This window comes from Somniosus microcephalus, unplaced genomic scaffold (genome assembly GCF_052327205.1).
Source record: "Somniosus microcephalus isolate GS21.2 unplaced genomic scaffold, FLI_Smic_1.0 scaffold336, whole genome shotgun sequence".
NCBI lineage: Eukaryota > Metazoa > Chordata > Chondrichthyes > Squaliformes > Somniosidae > Somniosus > Somniosus microcephalus.
In genome coordinates this window covers 22,596-41,865 of record NW_028225523.1, presented here as the reverse complement: position 1 = coordinate 41,865, position 19,270 = coordinate 22,596, and the positions used below count along the sequence as shown (strand labels likewise).

The 19,270-nt window shown below is 48.6% G+C and overlaps 1 protein-coding gene across 1 annotated transcript in view; it reads right to left on the bottom strand.

The window, feature by feature from the left end:
* The window catches only part of LOC147081822 (uncharacterized), a gene marked incomplete at its 5' end in the record, with an annotated part of 178,371 nt that overhangs the window by 146,257 nt on the left and 12,844 nt on the right, over positions 1 to 19,270 (bottom strand). The window contains 2 exons of the mRNA XM_085980655.1: positions 1,626 to 1,745; positions 17,471 to 17,557. Coding sequence (XP_085836781.1) covers positions 1,626 to 1,745; positions 17,471 to 17,557 — 207 coding nt within the window. The remainder of the gene's footprint in view (positions 1 to 1,625; positions 1,746 to 17,470; positions 17,558 to 19,270) is intronic.

Here is a 19,270-nt window from a genome sequence, read left to right as displayed (position 1 = left end):
TTTTTTGATTAAAGAATACCTGGGTAATATAGCTTTAAAAATCCAGGGATCAAAATGGCCACCAGACCATTGGCAGAAGACAAGGACTTGAAAAGGCAGCCTGCTGTGTCTGTGAAAAAGGTTCAATGGAGCAGTCAAACTGCCAATCAAGGCAGTTCAGGGAGTTCCCCTCCCTGCAGAGACAATCGACAGAAACTGCTACAATGTTTACACAAAGGATTAACCACTTGAGACTGCGGTTTCAGTCTGACCACAAGGACAATGACTTTGTTTACACTAACCTCCAAGGCTGTTTACTCAAGCAATCAAGGAAATAGACATGCTTTTTTTCAAACCACAGCAGCTTCATCCAAACCCATTTCAGACAATGGGGACAGTTTGGATCCCTTTTGTTTAGCCCAGATACATCCGGATTTGGGTGGGAAGGTTTCGGCGCCAAATGGGGTATAAAAGATAGCTTCTCAGAAGCCATCTCGCTCTCTGTGGCCTCGCCTCTGTGCCCTCTACAACGTGGGAGCCTGCCTAAAGGAGTGGAACACCAGCAGTTTACTTTTAAAATACTGGGGTGTTTTTACTTCAGGGCAGTGAAGATCAAAGATCACAGGGCACGGAGCAGGCATTTTTCATTGGTGAGCATATATTTTTCTGGCCCATTACAAGGCAACTTAGAATAGGTATAGGGGTGGAAATTAAGTGGGAATTTTGTTAGAACTGTGATTTTAGTTGATTTTCCCTCGTTGTGTCCATTCTCTCCTCCCCTATTTAAGTAACAGTGTTGCACTAGCAGAGAAGTGCTGTAGTGAACACTGAGTTCTGTATTGAAAGTGCTATTAAAAGGGGTGTTGCACTAAGCAGAGAAGTGCTTCAGTGGACACTAAGTAGCTGTATTAAGGTGCTGTATTTAAGTAAAGCCACTAAGTCTGTAAGGAGTAAAGTGCTGTATTTGAGTAACAGTGTTGCACTCGCAGAAAAGTGCTGTAGTGAACACAGAGTTCCGTATTAAAGTGCTGTTTTTTTAAGTAAAAGGTGCTGTAGTGAGCAAGGTGTTTCTATATCAAAAGTGCTATTAAAAGGGTGTTGCACTGGGCAGAGAAGTGCTGTAGTGAACACTAAGTAGCTGTATTTAAAAGTGCTGTATTTAAATAAAGGAGTGTTGCACTGAGCAAAGAGCGCTCTAGTGGACACTAAGTGTACTGCGTTAAGCAAAAGTGTTGTACCAGGCACAGGTGTGCTGTATCGATTATTTTAAGTTGTTTCTTTCTTTTGTTTCAATAAATACTGGTCTGTTTTGCACACAAACCACGAGTCTCAGTGTTGTTTTGTCTACATCACTACCGAATAAGTCCGGCGGTCAGAACCAGGAATAGGGGAGCGCTTCAAAACTGCACGGGGGTCCCTGGAGCAGCTCAGAGGCTTCTGGCTGGCCAGAGACAATAACCCCAACCCCGCTAGTGTTTAATTCCTACACTAGTCAATAAATTATTTTGACGGCATTTTTTAAAATTAGAATCAAAATCATAAAAAAACCATACTCAATTTCTGAAATGCATTTTTGTCTTTATGTAGAGCATCAATAATATGAACTCATATTTCAAACAAGATATTTCATTATGTGATAGACTCACCTCGGTCACTGAAGATTTTGCATGATTAAATGCAAAATGGTCAATTTCCTCTAAAAAGCTTGGTATACCAGTTTGTTTCAGCTCATTCTCATGTTTCCTCACTACTTCAGTTGGATTTCCCTTAAAACGAATGGAAAAGAAAAACAAATCAAGAACACATTGAATATTAGCTGATTTATCACAGATATGACTTTCTGCATTAATTCATTGTATTCACATCATGTAATGGAAAACAGCACTGCAACAGGTTCCTATAAAAGCATGGCAGCATAGGAGGGGATGGCAGGTATACTGCTTTTCCTAATCCATTGATGTATGTATAGGTTTTGTCTAGAAGTGTGCCTCATTGGATTTTGACAGGAGCTGACAGGACAGATGAAGTTCATACAACAAGGAAGTTAAGCATACACAAGGCAGCAGCTCTATATTTGTGTAGGATTAAACGTGGGTAATGGACAGCCAGGGAGTAGGGTTTGGATGTGAAAGCTGCATCACATTTAAAGAATGATGACAACCACGGAGCTTGGAGACAGAGCTGAGTGAATCGCAATCGGAGTGGATGGCAAGCAGAGTGGAAGAATTTGGTGATAGTAGGCATTTGGTGGAGAGGAGGAAGGTGCTTTCTCATGTCCAACTCAAAAGGAGGAGTGGAGCCACAGAACCCGAAGACTCTAAGGGAGGAGCAGCGGAATCCGAGGGTTTTAAGTTCAAGAATTGGAGAGCCCAGAGGGGAGAGAGTACAAGCATCAGGGAGAGAGGTAAAAACAGCTAAAGTGACATCAGCACGAGGGAAGGAGGTGATTGTTGAGTACCTGGTGGGTGTTTTCTCTTTCCGGATCAGATCAGGGAGGAGTCTTAAGTTTATTTCTGGTAAGTTTAGATAGTAGTCTAATAAATAGAAGCATTTTTTTAAAAATTCAGTGTTTTAGTGCTTAGTATAAGTTAGTTAGTGTGTAAAAAAAGGAAAACAAACTTAAGTAGATATAAATATTATAAATAATCAAGACTAAGATATGGCAGAGCAGGTTGTGTGTCTGGACTGCAGTACGTGGGAGTCTGTAGACAGTGAGACTGTCCCGAGCGAACACACCTGCAGTAGATGTTTCAGTCTCGAATCTCTCCGGCTCAGATTCATTGAGCTGGAGAGCGAGTTGGAGACACACTGGCACATAAGGGAGGGGGAGCAGTATCTGGACAGTTTGCTCCAGACTTTGGTCCCACCTCGTAGAGAAGTGCAGGATCAGAATGGGGCTAATGTGACCCATAGTGTGTAGAGTAAGGGAAACCTGGATGAGATAGAGAATAAGAATCCGCAGAAACTAATGCTATTCAACAGGTACAATGTACTTGCTACCTGTGAGGATAAGGATAAAGACTGTTGCAAGGACAGCCAGAATCCAGACCATGGCACCTTGGAGCAGGAGGCTGCCCATAGGGGGGAGGAGGAGGAGGAGGGGAAGCATAATGTGGTAGTTGTAGGGGATTCAATAATTAGGGGAACAGATAGCATCATTATAAATCGAGTATCCCACGTGGTATGTTGCCTACCTGGTGCCAGGGTGAGAGACATCTCAAACCAGCTTGAAAGGATATTAGAGAGGGAGGGGGAGGATCCAGTTGGTGTGGTCCATGTTGCGACCAACAATATAGGGAAGAGTAGGCAAGAGGTCCTGTTTGGGGAGTACCAGGAACTAGGAGCTAAATTAAAGAACAGGACCTCAAAGGTTCTAATCTCTGGATTATTACCTGAGCCACGTGCAAATTGGCGTAGGGATAAGCAGATTAAGGAGGTGAACACTTGGCTGAAGGAGTGGTGTGGGAAAGAGGAATTCCATTTCATGGGGCACTGGCACCAGTATTGGGACAGGAAGGAACTGTAACGTTGGGAATGGGCTCCATCTGAACTGGGCTGGGACCAGTGTCCTAGCAGAAAGGATAAATAGGGCGGTCACAAGGACTTTAAACTAGTAAATGGAGAGGGGGAGGGCTCAGGTGGAAAATGTAGTATAAATAATAGTTCAAAAACAAATGAAAGGGAAAAGAGTAGAGTAACAGTCAGAAATTGTGCTTTAGGCACTACAGGTAAAGGGTAAACTAAAAGATGTAAAGTGATTAAACCAGGAGAGAGAAATAAGAAACATGTGAGTAAAACATTAGAGCTGTACGACAGGGTAGGGTGTGTGGCCCAATTAAGCGTTCTTTATACAAACACACTGAGTATAAGGAATAAATTGAATGAACTGCAGGTGCAAATTCAACTTGGAGGGTATGACATGGTAGCCATTACTGAGACATGGCTGCAAGGTGGTCAGGACTGGGAACTAAATATACCAGGTTATAAGGTCTACAGGAAAGATAGGGAAAATGGTAGAGGGGGAGGAGCAGCCTTAGTGATCAAGGATGAAATCACTTCAATGATAAGAGAGGATATTACAAGAGGTAAGCAGGCAGTGGAAACTTTCTGGGTAGAATTAAGAAATAGGAAAGGATTTAAGACTGTAGTAGGAGTTGTGTTTAGGCCCCTGGTAGCAGCTGTGAAGTGCTAGATTGTATAAATGCAGAGATTAGACAAGTGTGTAGCAAAGACAGAGTGGTTTTAATGGGCGATTTTAACTTTCATATCAATTGGGATAAGCAGACTAGAACGTTTCAGAAAGTTAATGAATTTCTTGAGTGTGTCCGGGATAGTTTTCTGCAACAATATATTCTAGAGGCAACAAGGGTGCATGCCACATCAAATCATAGAAGGGTTACAGCACAGAAGGAGGCCATTCGGCCTGTCGAGCCTGTGCCGGCGCTCTGCAAGTCTTTCTAGTACCTCCTCATCAATTTTTAACCCATCCGGTATCTCAGCTACCTCCTCTTTCACTATGACTTTGGCAGCATCTTCTTCCTTGGTAAAGACAGTACTAAATTGTTGCGAGATTTTGACAGCTCCAGCAGCAATGACCATGAAATGGTGAGTATCCCTTTAAGTAGCACTTGAAAGTGACATCACCGCCTTGTTTACCCACAAACAGCTGGTCGCTGTTAGGAGACAGCATTAGTTGAAGCGCTAGCCACCAAAATGCCGTGCAACCTCTTTAATGAGTGCTAGCAGGCATTTTAAGTGTAATCAGCTGTTTAACGATTCTCCGGGCGGCTGTTCCTAGTGCAAACTTCAACTCCTTTACCAAGATGGTGTCTTGCGCTAAACACGGGCTAAACCGCCGTTTCAGTTTAAGACCCTATCTTGGACACCTCTTTACCTCCTTAGCTCCTAAAGTGTTTGTCAAAAATCGCCCCCATGGGCTTTTCAGCCTGGAAAGGAGGCATCAGAGAGGCAATATAAGATTGCTAAGGGTATAGAAAAAGCGAATTTGGAAAGCAACCAGCCGAGATTAAATAAAATGAATTTGAGAATCCTGCAGTGTCACTCGATTCTCTTTAGAGTAAGGGAGGAATTTTACAGAACTTTCCCTTCAGAGATAAATAAGTAGAGTAAAGCTCAGGCAAGGGTGATTTCACATGTTCCAGACAAGGGCTGTTTGATCGGCCAAATGACCTTTTCTTCGTCCATGGTTTCATATGTTCTAACATGATTTCTATCTTTTATATATAATTGGGGAAAAAATTGGGTATAGCCCATTTTGGGGCACTAACCTCGCCAGGGTGCTAATTTTAGCGCCCCAAAAAGTGAGTGCCCCCTACCCCGTAAATTCAGTAGTAGCGCCCCAAGCATGAGGCGGGGTACTACTGGAAGTGCTCCACCTCCTTCTTGGGGTACAACTACTCAATTTCGCGGTGCTACGCGCAGCAGTGCCACGCGTGGTGGCAAGTAGCGCTGCGTCATTGATTCCATGATTAAAGGGGAGGGGTCTAGCGCTGTGCGCACCGGGGCCCTGCCGGACCACCGGAGAGCGTGCTGCCATGGAAACAGCCCAGCATATAGAAATGTTAAAGGTGGGCAGGTGCTGGCAGTCGGCCAAAATAAAAACGGCCGCCCGACACCTGCCCTTTAAGTAGTGCCGCCGCCCGCTACCGCCGTTGCAAAACCGCCCCCGGATCCTGCTATGGGGGGGAGGAGCTAAACACGATCAAAATCACTAAGGAAGTGGTACTCGGTAAAATAATGGGACTCAAGGCAGATAAATCACCTGGACTTGATGGCTTACATCCTAGGGTCTTGAGGGAAGTGGCGGTAGGGATTGTGGATGCATTAGTAATAATTTTCCAAAACTCCCTGGACTCAGCAAAGGTCCTGGCAGACTGGAAAACTGCTAATGTAACACCCTTATTTAAAAAGGGCAGTAAACAGAAGGCTAGAAACTATAGACCGGTTAGCCTAACATCTGTGGTAGGTAAAATTTTGGAGTCCATTATTAAGGAGACAGTAACAGGACATCTGGATAATCATAATTTAATAGGACAAAGTCAGCATGGTTTTATGAAGGGGAAGTCATGTTTGACCAATTTGCTGGAGTTCTTTGAGGAAGTAACATATAGGGTGGATAAAGGGGAACCAGTGGACGTAGTGTATTTAGACTTCCAAAAGGCATTTGACAAGGTGCCACGCAAAAGATTATTGCTTAAGATAAAAAATCACGGGATTGGGGGTAATATTCTGGCATGGATAGGGGATTGGCTATCTAACAGAAGGCATCGAGTTGGGATAAATGGTTCATTCTCAGACTGGCAATCAGTAACCAGTGGTGTTCCGCAGGGGTCAGTGCTGGGTCCGCAACTCTTTACAATCTATATTAACGATTTGGAGGAGGGGACTGAGTGTAACATATCAAAGTTTGCAGATGATACTAAGATGGGAGGGAAAGTAGTGAGTGAGGAGGACATAAAAAACCTGCAAGGGGACATAGACAGGCTAAATAAGTGGGCAGAGATTTGGTAGATGGAATACAATACTGGAAAGTGTGAGGTTATGCACTTTGGCAGGAAAAATCGTAGAGCAAGTTATTATCTTAATGGCAAGAAACTGGAAAGTACTGAAGTACAAAGGGATCTGGGGGTCCTGGTGCACGAAACTCAAAAGGTTAGTATGCAGGTGCAGCAAGTGATTAAGAAGGCCAATGGAATGTTGGCTTTCATTGCTAGGGGGATAGAATATAAAAATAGGGAGGTATTGCTTCAGTTGTACAAGGTATTGGTGAGACCGCACCTGGAATACTGCATACAGTTTTGGTGTCCATACTTAAGAAAGGACATACTTGCTCTCGAGTCAGTACAAAGAAGGTTCACTCGGTTAATCCCGGGGATGAGGGGATGGACATATGAGGAGAGGTTGAGTAGATTGGGACTCTACTCATTGGAGTTCAGAAGAATGAGAGGCGATCTTATTGAAACATACAAGATTGTGAAGGGGTTGGATCGGGTGGATGCGGGGAGGATGTTCCCGATGATGGGTGAAACTAGAACTAGGGGGCATAGTCTTAGAATAAGGGGCTGCTCTTTCAAAACTGAGATGAGGAGGAACTACTTCACTCAGAGGGTGGTAGGTCCATGGAATATGCTGCCCCAAAAAGCTGTAGAAGCTACATCTGTAAAGTCTGTAGGTATTATAGTGAATTAATACACAGACTACAAGAGTAACTTTAACAGGACTTTACTATTCGAAGGTCAGGGCGAATCTGCCCAATAAATCCTGACACAGCACTTATATACCGGTGTGGTCACCGTCGGTATTACAGTATACAGCAGCCAAGATAAAGTAGTGCCACACCTAAAATAGTTCTCTTAAAGGTGAACGGTTACATACAATAGTTCTCTTAAAGGTAGAACAGTGACATACACTACAATCCTCCCTTTTTAGCTTACAACATACTTATTCCCCATTAAACATAACATCCTAACATATATCCAACTTTATGTTAAACAGTTCACAGATGTAGTTTCTGCGGAAGCAGTTCACAGATTCAGTCTCTGCGGGAAACAGTTCATAGATTCAGTCTCTGCGGAAAACAGTTCACAGATTCAACCTCGGTGGATGCGCCTTCCGTGCTTCTTGACTCGGTCCTGACAACGCCTCAGTGGTGTAGCAGTTCCCTGTGGTGTAGTCAGTTCACGTTGCTGGAGTGACTCATCCAATAGTCCTTCACTGGACTTAACAGCTTGAACTTCCGTCCTTCTGAACCAGCATTGTTGGCTTGTAAAAACTTGAGTACCTTGGGAAGTTTTCTACTTCCAAACTGATTTGGCTCCGTTCGCAGGAACCCCGTGCGTGATCTAGTAGTGATGATGATGGTCCAGATGATCATCATCTTCTGCTTCGTCTTTTCCTTTTCTGCTTCTTGGAGCCTCTCTGGGCTCCATTGTCAGCTGCCAGCTGCATGCACAGTTCCTCCTTCTCGTCCTTCTGGGCTCCACTGTCAGCTGCCAGCTGCATGCACAGTTCCTCCTTCTCGTCCTCCTTTTCCGTAGTAGCGCCACCATCTCCCGATGTTCCTTAGACTTTTTGTGATTCTTCATGGTTTCTGCACTTTGGGAGTTTTCATCACAAGCTGGACAGAACAGATCATCGTAATATTCGATGTCGTCCAACAGGTCATGGTAATATACGGTGTCATCCTGAGCTAGGCCAGCGAGAGGGTCTTCTATTTCCTCCATACCCAGCTGGACATTAGCCAGCTGTTGTTCCAAATCCAGACATCTTTCCTGAAGAGACTTCTTCAGGCGTTCAGCTTCATCCAGCTTTTTCTGGGCTTCCTGCAAGTCTTTTACTAATGACGTCATTTGTGATTTCAATACTTCAACTTCATTCGGAGATTGATTGATTGTATTATTCAATCCCTCTACTGGAGCAGCTGTTTCAACATTCTGTTGTTCACATTGACGTGAGTCAGCGTACTTTTGGCATCCAAGTAAAATCTGCGTTGCAACCTCAGCTATTTCCATAACTTTTGAGAGCTCCGAACCCCTTTCCTTTGAAGATTGAAGCTCGTGTTCAAATTGTTCCCATTGCAGAGTCTTGTCCCTCAGCATATGAAGGAGTTGGCTGACCGTTAACTCTTCCGACCTCATACGTTTCCCAGTAGCTGCAGGGCTGTTTATAACCTTGCCCTGGGGCTCCTTTGCTGTTTCTACTTCGCCATCATCCGCAGCCTCCACCATTCGAATTTCCACACTTGAATCGTCCGGTGATACTGCACCCAACTTCAGTAGGAGCTGGGAGTTCATGGTGACCAAATCAGTCTTTTCTGCCTGCAATCCGCTAACAAGCGCTTTCAGTTGCTGAACATCTTGCTCCACCAGATTAGAGCACGCACCTTCAGAACCCGAATCAGCTTTGATTCGTTTGGCCTCCTTGCCCCGACGGTTTGTGTGCTCCTGCTCCTTTTTCTCCATCAGCTGTTTCTGTTGTCTTCCCAGGTTCTCCCACTCTGTGTCACAGAACTTTTTCATTGCTTTCATCTCTTGTTCGAGACAGCAACTCAATTGTTCTAATTGCTGTTGTAATTTGAAATGGAGTTGAGTTCGAGCCCGGTGTTCCTCAGAATTGTGCATCTCTGTAAACTGGCCAGACTCAGAATTCTCTGTCACTCTATGTTGTTGTTGTTCAGTGGAATTCTGTTCTGAAACTTTGTTCTCCTCTGAAGCATAAGCATTTATGCACTCCTTCGTTTTTCCAACCTTAGTCAGCAAGTCCATTTTAGACTTGTCTTTCGCACCTGGGCTGGTCTTATCGTCATCCGTTTCAGAGTCTGAGCTGATTGTCTTCACCGAGTTCTCACTCATTATTGCCTTTAGGTAGTGCCATTCCATGTTTATTTCCCAGATCCACTCCCGTCCCAGAAGTGGTGGACCTCCCTCAGGTAGTACATATAAATACATTCCTTGGTGTTCTTTGCCCCTGTCTCTCACCTTGACTTTTATCTTTCCCATGGGGTATACTTTCTGCCCCGTGTATGTCTGCAATACGATCTTGGTATCTCTCAAGGGTATGTGTGAGAATAGCCGGTTGTAATCCCTTCGATTTATGACTGATAGGGCTGATCCTGTGTCCAATTCCATTTCCACTCGGACTCCGGCTATTTTTAGCATGACCCAGATAGTTTGTAGGTCAGTTTCCTTACTCACATTGTGAATTCTCAGACTACCCAGTTCCTGGCCGGTTGGGTCTGAATCTGAATTCTGTTCATCTGAACTCTTCTCAGCCACCTTGTGTACCTTGTTGTACCTTCCCTGCGGTGACTTTTTTTTATTGTTGGTCTTCTTTCCTGACCGGCATACCTTAGCTATGTGACCAAGCTTGCCACATTTTCTACATTCTTGGTTTTTAAACCAGCATTGGTTCTGGTCGTGTGTTGTCTTCCCACAACGATAACATTTCGTTGTACCCGAAGTAATTTGATCCACACTGAGTACCGCTGCCTTTAGCTGCATTTCCGCTGTGCCTCTCGCTGCGGCTTCGTGCGATGCTGCAATAAGGACAGCCTTATCAAGTGTAAGATCGTTCTCTTCTAGCAGACGCTTTTGTGTTCCTTCCTTCGACAACCCGCACACGAACTTGTCTCTCAATGCCTCTGTCAGATTTTCCCCAAACTGGCAGTATTTCGCTAGTCTACGCAGTTCGACCAAGTATTCTGCGTTGCTTTCCTCTTTCCGTTGCATTCTCGCAGAGAATTTGAATCGTTCCGCCAACATCAGTGCTGTGGGGTTCAAATGATCCTTCAGGACAGCAACAATATTAGCGAAGGTCTGATCCGCCGGTTTAGCTGGTGATAGAAGATGCCTCAATAGCCCATATGTCTTCGCCCCCATTGCGTTTAATAAGGTGAGAGCTTTATCATCATCATCTATTTTATTGGCCTCACAATATATCTCGATACGTTCTACGTACGTGGCCCAATCTTCCACCTCGGCATCGAAGTTGTTGATGTTACCTTGCTTAGGCATCTTCACTATCTCTCACTATCTTTCTGCGAAACAACAGAATTTCTCTTTAACTTTTTTTTTTTCAAAAATGGCAGTTTCCCACGCTTGTCTTCTTCCCCGCCTACTGGCAAAATGGTGGTTTCCCGCGCTTGTCTTCTTCCCCGCCTCCGAAAATGGCGGTTTCCCGCGCTTGTCTTCTTCTGGTGGGAGGGTAAGCTTTGCCCTCGGGCGCCGACCGCTGGTTTACGGGGTTTGCGGTCTGTGCGCCAGCTTCAGTTTATTCTGAAGCGCGCGCTAGAAAAGCCGATCGCGTTCCTTGTTCCCCCCCTTCTTCTTTTCGGCAGGGGCAACCGGCGCTGGGGACAACCAGTTGGCGTCGGACAGATCCAGCTCCTGGTCCTTCACGGCAGCTGCTGTAAGCCGCTGGCCGGAACCTCGCTCGGTCTCTCTCTCGGGCTCTGTCTCTCCCGCTCGCGCGGCTCTCGCTCGCTCTTTCTCGGGCTCTGTCTCTCTCGCTCGCTCTCTCTCGGGCTCTGTCTCTCCCGCTCGCTCGGCTCTCGCTCGCTCTCTCTCGGGCTCTGTCTCTCCCGCTCGCGCGGCTCTCCCTCAGCGGCTTTAAACGCCTCTCCCAGACCTCCCGCAGTCCGGTCCTTTCCTCCCCGGCTGCGGCTGATTCTTCGCGGGTTATTTAGTTATTTATTTATTTATTGCCTCCGCGCCTTATGATCCCGGTCGCAGCGCCTCGTGACCTCGGTAGCTGCCCGGCCTTGTTCGCCGGTCGCGGTCTAGCTGTCTCACGACGCCGTTGCGTCTCCCAGCCCGCTTGTACCGCAGCTTCCGTGCTCCACGCTGCCCCCGTCTCAGCGCCTCTGGGCCCGACTTCTGTCCGGCTCCTTTCCCCCCGACCGTGGTCGAGTTCACCGCCCTTATCCTCCGTTTATTTTTTTATTTTTCCCCTTACTCACACACAGTCCACGTGGCCGACTTGCTTCTCTTGGCTGATCGGCTCACTCACTACCGTGGCAGAAGGGACAATCTGTGCCTGTTGCTGATGGAAGGCTTCGTGTCTGAAGTCTTCCTTCTTCTTTGCTCTGCAGACTCGAGTTTTCTCTCAGCAGAACGACGAGGGCGGGTGCCTCTTCTCGACGCTCGGTAACTGCTTTGGATGTATCGCTGCCGCAGGGTAAAATCGAACTCGTCGCCACTGTAAAGTCTGTAGGTATTATAGTGAATTAATACACAGACTACAAGAGTAACTTTAACAGGACTTTACTATTCGAAGGTCAGGGCGAATCTGCCCAATAAATCCTGACACAGCACTTATATACCGGTGTGGTCACCGTCGGTATTACAGTATACAGCAGCCAAGATAAAGTAGTGCCACACCTAAAATAGTTCTCTTAAAGGTGAACGGTTACATACAATAGTTCTCTTAAAGGTAGAACAGTTACATACACTACAACATCATTACATAAATTTAAAACAGAAATAGACAGTTTCCTAGAAGTAAAGGGAATTAAGGGTTACGGGGAGCGGGCAGGAATTTGGACATGAGTCTAGGTTCGGATCGGACATGGCCCTGTGGGTAGCGGAGCGGGCCCAGGGGCCGTGTAGCCTGATCCTGCTCCTATTTCGTGTGTCTAATTCTGTTAGATTCAGGAGATGGTTCTGTGATAGTAGATTGGCGGTTAGGATCAGATCAGCCATGATCTTATTGAATGGCGGAGCAGGCTCGAGGGGCCGATTGGCCTACTCGTGCTCCTATTTCTTATGTTCTTATGTTCTTATGTTCGCATATCGCCCGGCAATAGGTCAGGGGGCACAAGGGAAGTTTGCAACTGGGGAGCAAACGGGGCGCTGCTCACACCGATGACATTATCATCGCCAGCGCAGCAGAGCGGGGCGCTACCGACTACCACTGCTGCTAACAAGAGGCGCAAAGCAACCCGATTTCTAGTCCAAGATAGTTAGGGGCTAAATTCGGTTGATTTGCGCCTCCCTACCATAGGGTCGCTACCCAATTTGCACCCCTTAGACTTAAAGGGGGAATTATAATGCAAATAAGCAGGTGGGTTTGGGTCATGTGGAAAGTTAAAGGCCTAGAAATTGGGTATAGCCCCACTTGGGGCGTTAGAATTGGCGCTGCACAAATTTTATAGCCAGACGCAACTTATCACCACCTCGCGCGATATTGGGTTGCAGCGCCCCTAAAGGTGATTGAGGCGCAAGTTCAGGCATTACACGGGGCTCCTAAGGCGCTAACATGCCGGCGCAACCCAATATCGGGGCGGGCGGGCGCAGCGCAGGTGCTCTCAATTACTGATGACCACGAGACTTCCAGGCGCCGGCCAGCTCTTAAAGGGGTGGGTCAGGCAGCTCCAGCATCCACACTCTGCACCTTGTAGGCCTGAAAATCGGAGCAGGCCCGTCTCTGGTGCAAAAAACTTGGAGCAGATGGAGAGGGTGAGGCAGAGAGCAGAGCGCTTCACCAATGAGGCTCTGGAGGAATTGGTGGCCGCAGTGGAGCACCGGCGAGATGTACTCTACCCCGACAATGGCAGGAGGCCTAATCATAAGGACTACCGACGAGCTTGGAGGGATGTTTCTCAGAGGGTCAACTCCAGCAGCATGGCGACCAGGAGCCCTGTGCAGTGCAGGAATAAATTCAACGACCTCACTCGGGTCGTGAGGGTGAGTGGTGTTTATGCAAACTTCTGTATCCCTCCATTTGCACCTGACTTTATGGCTACAGGGTGCGCTATGCCGCAATGGCCATCTGTCAGCAAGCACCCATGGCCCTTTCTGGGCACACACATGCACATTTAACTCAGGGCATCATGTATGAGCTCTTCCACCATGGGGGGCATGAGATGATAACTCAGGGCATCATGTAAGGGCTCTTCCACCATGGGGGGCATGAGATGATAACTCAGGGCATCATGTAACATCACTTCCCGTCCTTTCCCCTGCAGGCCAAGCTGGCGAGGAACCGCAAGGACCAGCTTCGCAACGGAGGAGGTCGTCCTCAACTGCAGACTCTGACGGATTTCGAGGAGAGAGTCCACCAGATTGTTGGAGGACGCCTGAGTGATCCTGTCACCACTGCAGCTGCCGACCCCATTGTCCACAGCGATGGTAAGGTTCTCACCTTTTACAGCTGTCTCCTTCCACTTGTTTCCCCCGCCAGCATGCTTTCTCACTGTGGACCCATGTCATAGCATTGCCGCACTCTTGCATCCCTTGCTGCCAAGCTGTCCTTTTGCTAAAGCCACTCTTCAACCTCCCTGCTTTCAGATGCTGCATCACCAGCTTGGGAGCCGGCCCCTCAAGCTGCCAGTGCCAGTGCCTCTGGAGGCGATGATCAGGAGGAAGCCGGACCATCCGTGCCAGCCTCAGGGGAGCCAACGCATCTGGAGACTGGGGATAGTAGTTCCCTGGAGGGGAGGGGGGGGCTCTGATGAGGAGCCAGTTGCAGGAACCAGCGGTCTGCAGCAACGCGAGGGGGGTAGGGAAGCTCGGGGGCCGTCTCCCCGGAGGGCGAGGCAGGCCACGATGACTGCTGCACAGAGTGCAGAGGAGGTGCGTAGCCTTGCCGATATGAGCGCCCAGGCCCGGCTCAGGCACACTGAGCTGATGGCTGCAGTGGGGAGGATGCCTGAGTCGATTGACACACTGGCAAAGAGTGTGCTGGACTTTGGGGCAGCAATGGAAAGGTCTGTCCAGGGCTTCGGGGCAGCAATGGAAAGGTCTGTCCAGGGCTTGTCCGAGGCAGTGGAAAGGACTGTTCCGGCCTTGTCCAAAGCAGTGGAAAGGAGTGTTCCGGCCTTGTCCGAAGCAGTGGAAAGGACTGTCCAGGGCTTCTCCGAAGCACTGGCACCTGCCACGCAGGTCCTCACTGCTGCCACGCAGTCACTTGCTGGCCTCGTCCACACGCAAATTGAGGCCACGCGAACACTCACTGCTGCCACCCTAGCTGCATCAGGCAGGATCACCCCAGGCCCTTGCAGCACCACAGCAGGCCATGAATCTGTGGAGCAGTCGATTGTGGCGGATGATCCGGTGCGGCCCCATCAGAGTGCCAGTGTGTCGGCCGACCACGGTGCAGGTGTCCTCTCTCGGCATGTGAGCATTCCTGATGCCACCGCTGGAACGTCAGCAGTGCAGCTGCCACCACCTGCACGGCAGACTGCTTCCAACCATGCCCAGTTGGAGCAGCCAGCTTGCGGGCCCTCCAAGCCCAGAGGTCGTCCAGGCCGTCCCTCAGGGGCTTCAGCGCTTCCAGACACTCAGCAGGCGTCCCCCAGCCTTGACGCAGCCACTGGGGTCCAATTACGGAGGAGCTGCAGGGAGGGAAGGGGCCGACCTCGTAAGAGAAGTCGGTCTCCATCAAGGGGTCAACAGTAGAGGGAGGTGCTAAGACGTCTCCTTTTTCGAATTCAAGGCCGTCCACACCTGCTGTGTTTGTTTGTTATGTTTTGGTTAGTCTCGCCGGCTTGCCAGACAGTTATCTGTTAGTTTGTTAGTTATGCTTTCTGTTGCCATTACGTTGTCATGCTGGAAGGAAGCACTTTTTTGAAAATAAAGAAAATGGTTTATTTACAATGGAGCTGTAGACTATTTACAATCGTGATGGCCTTCATAGGCTTACTGCGAACCGAAGGGCGCTGTTCCAATCACAGCCAGCATTCCGTCAGAGGGGCCTAGAACCGAGTCCTTATGAGCCTCTGACGAACGGCCCTTCCAGTTTCTGGAGCCCACCCATGTTCCTCCTCCTCCTCCTCCTCCTGCTCCTCCTCGTCTGCATGCTCCTCCTCCTCCTCCTCCTCCTCGTCCGCCTGTTCTGCTGGACCTTGAGGGTCGGCTGGCATTGGCTGGGTGCGTCGAATGGCCAGGTTGTGGAGCATGCAGCAGACAACGACGATACGCGCCACATGCTCCGGCGAGTACTGTGGGGTGCCCCCCGAATGGTCGAGACAACGGAAACGCTGCTTCAGCACACCAATTGTGTGCTCCACAATGTTCCTGGTCGCCTGATGGCTGTTGTTGTAATGCTCTTCTGCCGGGGTGCTGGGCAAACGGAGCGGGGTCATGAGCCATGGGCAGAGAGGATAGCCCTTGTCGCCAAGAAGCCAGCCTCGTGGGTGAGCTGGGGCCTCAAAAAGGTCAGCCACTGAGGTCTGCCGCAGGATGAACGTGTCGTAGCTGCTGCCAGGGAATTGTGCATTGACCGCCATGATCATCTGCCGGTGATCACAGGCCAGCTGCACATTGAGGGAGTGGAACCCCTTGCGGTTGCGGAACTCCTCAGGATTCTATAATGGCGCCCGCAAAGCCACGTGTGTGCAATCAATGGCCCCCTGCACCATGGGGAAGTCCGCAATAGCCGCGAAGCCCTGCGCGCGCTCCCCCTGCTTCTCCAGGGTCACAGGGAAGGTGATTAATTCACGCCTCCTTCTATAGAGGGCAGCTGTCACTTGCCGGATGCAGCAATGCACCGCAAATTGTGAAATATTTGCTATGTCCCCAGTTGCTGCCTGAAACGAGCCGCTGGTGAAAAAGTTGAGGGCAACAGTGACTTTGACGGCCACCAACAGAGAGGTCCTGCACCGTAACCGCGGCTGCAGATCTTCAGCAAGTAGGTGGCACAGCTCAGTGACAACATCCTTACCAAATCTGAGCCTTCGCAGACACTGCTCCTCCGACATGGCAAGGTATGAGACCTGCTGCCTGAAAACCCTGGTAGCATATGGTCGGATTTGGCGACGTCCATTGCCCCGCCTCCTTCTGGCCAATCCCGGCCCTCTCTCCCTCCGTCTCTGTGCCCTTGCCAGTTGTTCAGCCAGGAGGACGTTCCCCTCCAAAGCAGCTCCCATTATTATGTCAGACGAGTAAGACGCAGTAATCTCTCACGATCAAACTGTTCTGGACAGGGCTGAAGGTCCCAAGGCTCCGCTGGCTCAATGAGAAGAACTCTCTGCAACTGAAGGTCTGCAACTCTCTCCAGCAGCGAGCAGGATGGCCAGCCCAAATGGCTGCTGCTTTTATACTAGTGCTGTCCCCTTTAAAGAGCGCCCCCCGAGTCCGAGAAGGACCTGGTAATGTTCCATCCAACTGTCACTAATAGCGCCAGGCGGAACGGAGGGGGGCGCCACTGAATTTCCGGTCCGGGGTGCCAAAAAGGCGTTGCACACTGAAATGACGTCATGATCTGCCTGCGCCCGCTCGCGGGCGCAAAGAGTTAGCGCCGGCGCTAAAAGGCTACTCAATATGGCAGGAAGCACTGGGTTCACTGCGCCCGCCCGAAAATTGGGTAACGCCCCAAATCTCGGGCTCTTTAGGCGCTAATCGCTGGCGCTACCAACCAAATTTCTCCCCCAAAGTGTTAAAAGTTTGAATCCCAAACAGAACCCGCCTCCAACCCACCCACTTCTGGTTTTAACGGAGGTGGAACTGGGGACAGGCAGCCAACCCGCTCCCAGGAGACGGGTCATCCATTTAAATATGAGGCAGGCAGCCTCTGATTTAGCCTACATTTTGAATTTAACTTTAGCTGATCGGGTTTTCCAGGCCTCGTGAAACACGCCAGCTAAAGTAAGGCGAGGACTGCTGGATCCAGGAGGTAAATGCCTTTGCACTTACCTCCTGGATCCAATTTCCCTGCCTAACCCATCCCCCCACGATGCCTCCAATCCCTCCCCCAGGCCTCCAACACCCCCCCTCCCCACAACGAGGCCTTCCCCCCACCCCCCCACCCCCATGCTGCTCCTGCCCCCCGGTGCTGTTCCTGGCCCTGATCATCAGCAGCTCCCAGCCCTCTGATGATCACCACCCCCCCCCCCCCCCGCCCTCTCTGGACCTCCAATGATCAATCCCGGTTCTCCTGGATTTCCAGACCACTTTGGAGCCTCCCCACTCCCAACCTAGCTCCCCATTAAAATTCAGGCCAAAGTTTTGCAAAGTGGGCAACAAAGAAAACTTACATTCTTCATGAGAACAGATGCATGGAAAACTGGGTATAAAGTTGGTGTGCTCACATTCTTTTCAAATTCATCAGATAATTTTTTTTGCTGGGGAGGGAAAGAAAGAGAAATAAAATTATTTGATACAAGACATGATTTTAAGATGATAAATGTACATGGTTACAAATGAAAATTATGAAAATATGAGTTTATAGTCTTGCCCTAATGCATATATGGATATTTGAGACTGAATGTGATCTTTCGTAGCAATCAAAGGGTAAATTTTCTGACTTCACACTTCCAGTGGCGAACCTCACCCACTAAGAACGCATATTACAAATTTTAAATAAGATACCAGACAGCCTTTAGCCCCACATATAGCCACCATTCTGTGGTACACCTCCTGTAGCAAGACCTCCAAATTTTCAACACCAAAGGCAGGGGTATTGTCCACATTGCCTCCGCTGTACAACTGTGAACAGTTAATCCATTTACATCTCCCCAACCCTGATCATCATTCAATGACTGCTGTTATATTAGTTGGACAAGTGAGGAGAGGCAATATAAACTAAATGGTACAATTTTAAAGGGGGTGCAGGAACAGAGAGACCTGGGGGTGTATGTAAACAAATCTTTGAAGGTGGCAGGACAAGTTGAGAAGGCTGTTAAAAAATCATACGGGATCCTTGGCTTTATAAAGAAAGGCTTAGTCCCTGATATTTATGGGGAGGCGGGAAAGGAGCGGGGGCGCGTGTTTGCAGGGAGGGAATCCCAGAAATGCCGGGACCACAGAGGTCCTGTCGATTTTAATGGCAGGACCTAATTTTCATTTATTTACTCCATTTCCACCCCAGCAGCCGGCCAGATTGAGAGGCTGCTGGGCAGGAATCACAGTGACAGAAGGTCGTAGCCGGGTAACGTTGGAAAAGGTCCCCGGCAACTGGCAAAGATCGTGGGGTTGGTGGAGGGTATCAGACCGGCAATCAGGAGAAAGGGGGACCAGGACAGCGCACGGGTTTAGAGTGGGGGGGGGGGCGTTAGCCAGTCGCTGCGGAAGTTTTTCTTGAAGGGCTGTGGGAAACAGATTCAATAATAACTTTCAAAAGGTAATTGGATAGATACTTGAAGGGAATAATTTGCAGGGCTATGGGGAAAGGGCAGGGGAATGGAACTAACTGGATGGCTCTTTCAGAGGGCTAGTACAGGCACAATGGGCCGAATGGCCTCCTTCTGTGCTATACCATTCTATGATCCTATGTATGGGAGCCTGTGTTAACAGAAGCCTTCATTATGGCACCTGCGTCACAGCCCGAGCTGAGATCAGCTAACTCAGTACAGATGTTGTTGAAACTGGGGCCTTCCTGATCTGTAGAGCTCAGCTCTTCACCAGTAGTGTTGACAACTGACCGGTTTTTAAAATTGCCACTGTTGACTAATGGTATCGTGGCCATTTTATAAAGGCTTACCACACGTTATTTACAGAACACAAGCACTGTATTTCTGGCTAAAACAGTCAACAAGCAACTGCAAGCAATTATGAAAATCTGTTTGGACCAGTGAAAAGCTAGCCAGGTGGCAAACCTACACAACAACAACAACAACTTGCATTTATATAGCACCTTTAACACAGTAAAAATGTCCCATGGTGTTTCACAGGAGCGCTTAGCAGACAAATTTGACACCAAGTCTCATAAAGAGATGTAAGGGTACGTAACAAAATCTTGGTCAAAGAGATATATTTTAAGGAGCAACTTCAAGGAGAGAGAGGGAGAGATGTGGAGAGATTTAGGGACGGAATTGCAGAGCTTAGGACCTAGTCAG